This window comes from Eulemur rufifrons, chromosome 30, assembly GCF_041146395.1.
Source record: "Eulemur rufifrons isolate Redbay chromosome 30, OSU_ERuf_1, whole genome shotgun sequence".
Lineage (NCBI taxonomy): Eukaryota > Metazoa > Chordata > Mammalia > Primates > Lemuridae > Eulemur > Eulemur rufifrons.
In genome coordinates, this window is record NC_091012.1 from 125,698,316 (window position 1) to 125,704,424 (window position 6,109).

Here is a 6,109-nt window from a genome sequence, read left to right on the forward strand (position 1 = left end):
ATACTTGAAACCTCAAATACCTATACCTAGAGTGTTTACTTCTTTCCTCCCCTTACTTTCTGACTTATTTGTGGTCACAGCTGAGGCATGCTGGGGAAAAAGATTGTTACATTATTTTTTCTCTTTATTTTACCAGAAATGTTAAGGTTTACCTAAGTCTAATGTTCTCATAGAACACTGAATTTCAAAGTTTATTTAGTGTCATTGTGGGGATTTCTTTTTGCAATTGTGAGGTGCATATTGCTTTTAAATAAGGCATAAGAGGTAGACATAGATAAAATTAGGAAGAGTTTTACTAAAATTGGTTCCTATGGCAAAAGTGTTATTTGATTGTGTTTTTAATGTTTTCTCCAGTGGATAAGATAAATTTTTCTTTCACATTCATTTTTTCCCTGATTTATGTGTATATGTGGTTTTGACCTTTCCAAGACAAACTGAATTAAAAATAAAATATGATGAAAAGAAAAGCAAAAAGAAAAAGAAAATCTGTCAGTTACATTACAAAAATCAATGAAAGTGCAGAATGCACTATTCTGGTCATTAAAAAGGAATTCTTTGTTAGATTTATTATACAAGTATACCATTTTCCCTAGATTAGATAAGGAAATGTTAATATAAGGCTAGTGTACACAGTTTTAGTTATAATATCACAGAATTTTAGAGGTGAAAGGAGACCCCAAATTACTTAATATAACCATCCCATTTTATGAATGGAGAAATTGAGGCCTAGAGAATACAAGTGACCTCCTCAGAATTTTTAACCACTGGTGACAGAATTCATATTAGGATTTAATTCCCACTGAATCAAATATGGTGGTCTGTTGGTTACATCCTTCTGGTAAGATAGAATTGTGGAATCTTCTAGCAAATTTGGAACTTATTTTCTAATGAACTAAAAATTTAGGGAATGACAGTGGAGATATTTTAGGGATTGCTGTGGCGCCAACCACTACAGGGAAAAAGAATATTTTGGCTCGGATAAGCTTGAAGCTATGCGTCAGTTTAGTACATCGATTTTAAAGCAAGAAAAGCACTGTTGTTGTTTTCTACCAAGTGTTTTAGAGAAGACAGAGGTACATGGCAGACTATAAAAGAAATTAGACTTTAACCAACACATAACATTTTTAAGTTTTTTGTTTTTTCACATAGTCTCTCACTCTCTCATTTTAAAACTTTTTTTTTATTAAGGAACATACACAATACTGAAAGGTTAGCAGTATTATTTAAGATTTGGTTGTATCTTCAAACTGCCAGTATATTTCCAAAAGTTCCTTATGTAACTTGAAAACTGCATATCTTTAACGTGCCTTGAATCTTCCAGTAGCCTGGTACAACTTTTCCACATAAACATTAATAAAATCCCTGGGATTTTTCTCCAAATTTTCTTGATCTTCTTCCTGCACCCCTTTTTTGTTGATACAATTTATATTGCTCAGCCATTTTCACAAGATCTTCTGGAACACTCTGATTTGCTCTTTGCAGAATTTTAATCAATTCATCGGCAATCTTCGAGTCATGTTGAGTGATAAGGGTAATCGATGTGCCAGTCTTTCCTGCTCTTCCAGTACGCCCTATTCTGTGTACATATTCTTCAATATTCCGTGGGAAATCATAATTGTATACGTGTGTGATATCAGTAACATCAAGACCTCGGGATGCTAAGTCAGTTGCTATCAATATTTTTACTTTTCCGGTTTTAAAGTCTTCTAGTGCTTGCTCTCGATCAAATTGTTCTCTATTGCCATGCAGTGATTGTACAGGTACGCCTTGGATACCTAAGTCACTTGATAAGTCATCAGCAATAACTTTTCGGCTGACAAACACGATGACTTTGTCATTGGGTGACATGCTCTCTAGAAAGTCTTGGATAAGAGCTCGTTTCTCTGTTTCTGTGGTAACAATTATATTTTGCTTCACTGTATTTACAGCAACTAGATCCAGAGTATCAACATAAACAATCATAGGCTCTTTCAAATAAGAATTTGCAAGTCGGCGAACGGCAGCTGGCCAAGTTGCACTGGTCATCACAGTTTGCCGGTCTGGGCGCACATCTAATAAAATCTTCATTATCTGGGGTTCAAATCCAAGATCCAGCATTTTGTCTGCTTCATCTAAGACCAAGAAGGTTATGCTTCTTAGGTTGACAAGGTTATTCATTTGCAGATCGTTCAGTCTCCCAGGAGTTGCAATAATGATATCTACACCTTTGGTGATGTCCCGTATTTGTTTCTCTCTGTTTCCGCCACCATAGATGCAAACACTTGTAAGACCTTTATATGAATACTTAGAACATTCAGCTTCCACCTGAAGAGCTAATTCTCTAGTAGGTATAAGGACCAGCATTCCAGGTCCATTCCTTTCTTCTCTAGATATTGGTTGAGAGTCAAGATGAATAAACCCAGGTAGTAAGTAGGCCAGTGTTTTTCCTGTTCCGGTTTGGGCAACTCCTATAAGATCTATTCCTTGTAGAACAATTGGCCACGCCTGAGACTGAATTGGTGTTGGATTTTTAAAACCTGCCTCTGTGATGTTTTTCATAAGCTCCAGGTAGTCCTGGAAAGCATCTTCGAAGTTACAAGTTGGATTTGGGATACGACGTTTTTCACCATCTTTCAAGTCATCACACATTATGTTGAAATTTTCCCTTCTCCAATTTTCTACCTGCATTTCAGACATAGAGCTTGTCGCTTTAGATTCTATGTAAAAGTTTTTCTTAATTGGTGGTAAATTGGCCCATTTTAATTTTTCCCATTCTATAGCTGTTGCCTTGATTCGATCCCAGTCTATCAATGGCTTATGTTCTCTAGCAATGTCAGTTGTGCTTAAATCTCTTCCAACAGGAGGTTGGGATGCTGCATTATCAACATGGGATTCTAACTTATAGCGTTCTTGTTTTTTAATAACAGTTTCTATAGCTGCTTTGGCCTTTTCTTTCATATCCATGCTGCCAAAAATTTTTACCTCCGCTTCAGGATCCCCGCTTATGATTTTTATTTTAGTGTTTGTCAAACGTTGTAGATCATTTATTTTTGACCCACCGCGACCAATCACCGCACCAACCATGCTGTTTTTCACTCTAAAGCAGAGTGGTGGTTCATGGGAGCCTGCAGCCCTAGGTCCAAGATGACTGGAGGGGCCACTCGTACTGTTGCCCCTGCCACCTCTCCCAGCCCAGTTGGCCCCATGATTTCTTGGATTAGGTTCTGCCCTCTTCCACTCTGGGGCCCGGGACATTGTGGGATAGTGCTAGCCTTGGCGCCTACATACGGTTGGGAGAAGGTCGAGCCTGTGGTCTCTTCTCTTCAGCCTCTCAACCAGCAGCCAGTAGTGCCAGTTGTTTGCTGGTACTACTGACCTAGCCTGGCTCCCGTTACCTAGGAAACCAATGTTTGGCATTGTTAGCAGAACAATCACAGGGCTGGGACTAGGGTGAGGTAAGCAGCCTCTTGTGATGCAAAATTTAAAGGGGCAGGAAGTCTCCAGGGGCTGACCTGGCTGGCACTTAAAGGACCCTGAGAGTAACTGCTTCCTTTAACTTCTGTGTCCTGGGTTCCTCTTTCACTCTCCTCCTGATAGTTCTGGCTCAGTTTGGGAGCAGCCTTGAAGCAGGCCTTGAGCTTATACACATTGTCCTTTTTAAAAGCCAATTATTTCCATAAGAGAAAAAAATAGTGACTTAAAAAATTAACTTATCTATTTATATATTATTGCATTTATTTTGGTAAATTTCTTTTGGAGTAAATACAATAAATTGTCTAGATAAATTCATCACTTCCCCGTCCTCTAGTGTAACTTAAATTATACCATCAGAAGTCTCTTAGGTGCACACTCAGGGCTGGCATTTTGCCTCTGATTTTTCAGCTAAACTCCGATACTTGTTCAGGTCCTTTCAAGGTATTATTGCAGGGATGATGGTTAGAAGAGTGGTAGAGTGGTGCCTAAGGTAACTTAGGGGCTCTTTGCAATGGTTTGCCACTTTTCTCAGTGCCTCTTAATTTTTTTCGTTGCCTGTGGTTTGGTAGGTTCTGAGGTATTAGCACTAGAAGGCTATGTAGAAGTCATTTAGTAGGTACAATGTAAAAGACACCCTAGCAGCAGTTTGGACAGGTGAACATCCAGCTTCTATTTAAATAGTCTCAGAGGTAGGGAGCTCACTTCATTTCAAGGAAGTCCATTCCATTATGAGGCATTTTAATGGTTGAGGTGGAAAGTTGGTGTTGAGCCAAATGTGCTGCTTCTTGCTTCCTTAGGTCTTTCTTCTGATGTCTGAAGTTACACAAAATAGGTTGGATTTTTCTGTCCCCTTGTGTACTTAAGGATCACTGTTAAATTCCCTGAGGGTTTCTGTGCATCAGGGTAATATTCCCAGTTTCTTCAACATTTCTTGTGATGATCTATCCAAGATGCACGTCATCCTATTCCTGCTCCTTTGGAAATGATTCATTGAGGACTTTTTATAATGTAGCACACAGAACTAAGAAAAAAACCAAACTAAACCTGCACAAATGGCCTTACTACTTCTATTAGGGCCTCTTCACTGAGCACGATAGTTCTACTCCTTTGATCTAAGAACTCCTGAGACACAAAGCTGCTCACAGTACTATGACGAGCATTTAGGTCCATTCTTCTTCATCCTGTACTTCCTTGTTTGATTTTTTTTGTAATTTGCTTCACTAAAAGTAGATTACATGTTTATCCTTTTATATTCATCCCATGAAGTTTGGTCAGTTGATGTACCCTGTTAAATATAATTTTAATGATTATTCTCTCATCCTTCATATTATCTTCTAGTTGCAAGTCTTCTGCTAATTTAATGTTTATAGCGTCTTTCTTTCTTTAGCCAAAGTTGCTGATTAAAATTTGAACATAGTCCAATATAGGACAGAAGTCTATGACACATTGGGAGATACCTTCTCTATGACAGCACTTTTCCTTAAAAATGCTTCTCGAAGAAAAAAGGTTGCTGGCTAAATGTGTTTGGGAAACACAGCACCCTATACCCCCTCTGTTAAAGTCACAATGCTTACTAGCTATCCTAGGTGCTCTGATAATTACAGGACAGTGACAAAATTAATTGTTTAACCCAAAGTTTCCCAAAGGAATTTTCCAGTGGCTCTCCTCATCAATTATCTAAATAAACTTTTATTTGGAATAATTTTAGATTTACAGAACACTTACACAAATAATACAGAGAGGTTCCCTTATAGCCTTCAACCAGTTTCAGTTTTCCCTAATCTTATCATCTCACATTATCATGATACATTTGTCAAATATAGGAAAACACTATTGGCGTGTTACTATTAACTGAACTCCAGACTTTATACCACCAGTTTTCCATTTATGTATTTTTTTCTATTTCAGGATGCAGTCCAAGACACTATACTGCATTTAGTTGTCATGTATGATTTGTGAGAATTTCTCAGTATTTTCTTATTCTTCATAACCTTGCCAGTTTTGAGGAATAATGATCAGGCATTTTGTAGAATGTCCTTCAAATCGAGTATGCCTGATGTAATTTCTCATGGTTAGACTGGGGTTATGGGTTTTTGGAAAAAAATATCACAGAGGTGAAATGCCCTTCTCATACACATACTGGGGAGGCGGATACCTGATATCAACATGACCCATCATTGGTAATGTTAACCTCAGTTCCTTGGTTAAGTTGTGTTACTCAGGTTTTCTCCACTGTAAAATTATTTCTCTTTCCGTGCTCTATTTTTTAGAAGTGAGTTACTAAATCCAGACAACCGTCAAGGGCCCAGTCCCAGTTTAAATGCAATTCTTATTAGTATTTTGTGCAATTAGTAATGTTCTTTGTAATATAATTTGGAAAACACTGCTCTGGATAAATACAAATTACCTAACCACTTTTTTCACTTGGTTGTCTGATCAAATCACATTATAACCCCTCCACACTTCTCAGTGAGTTATACTAAAAGTTTTAAGGCATTCACAGTATCTTGTAGTTTATTAACTATTTAAAAAGGAAATTTGTTTAGTAAAATAAGGCTTTTATTTATTGAAGACTATGTTATGTTTCTCTGTCTCTGATTTTATGCTTTCATCTTTACTTTAAATAATACTTAATATTACAAAATCATAGGATTCA

At 37.3% G+C, this 6,109-nt stretch overlaps 1 protein-coding gene across 1 annotated transcript; it reads right to left on the reverse strand.

Annotated features, from left to right (window-relative positions):
* Nucleotides 1-1,350: 1,350 nt before the first annotated feature.
* On the reverse strand, nt 1,351-3,234 carry LOC138378530 (probable ATP-dependent RNA helicase DDX53). The gene has a single exon (XM_069463859.1). The coding sequence runs from the start codon at nt 3,232-3,234 to the stop codon at nt 1,351-1,353; it is 1,884 nt and encodes a 627-aa protein (XP_069319960.1).
* Nucleotides 3,235-6,109: the final 2,875 nt, after the last annotated feature.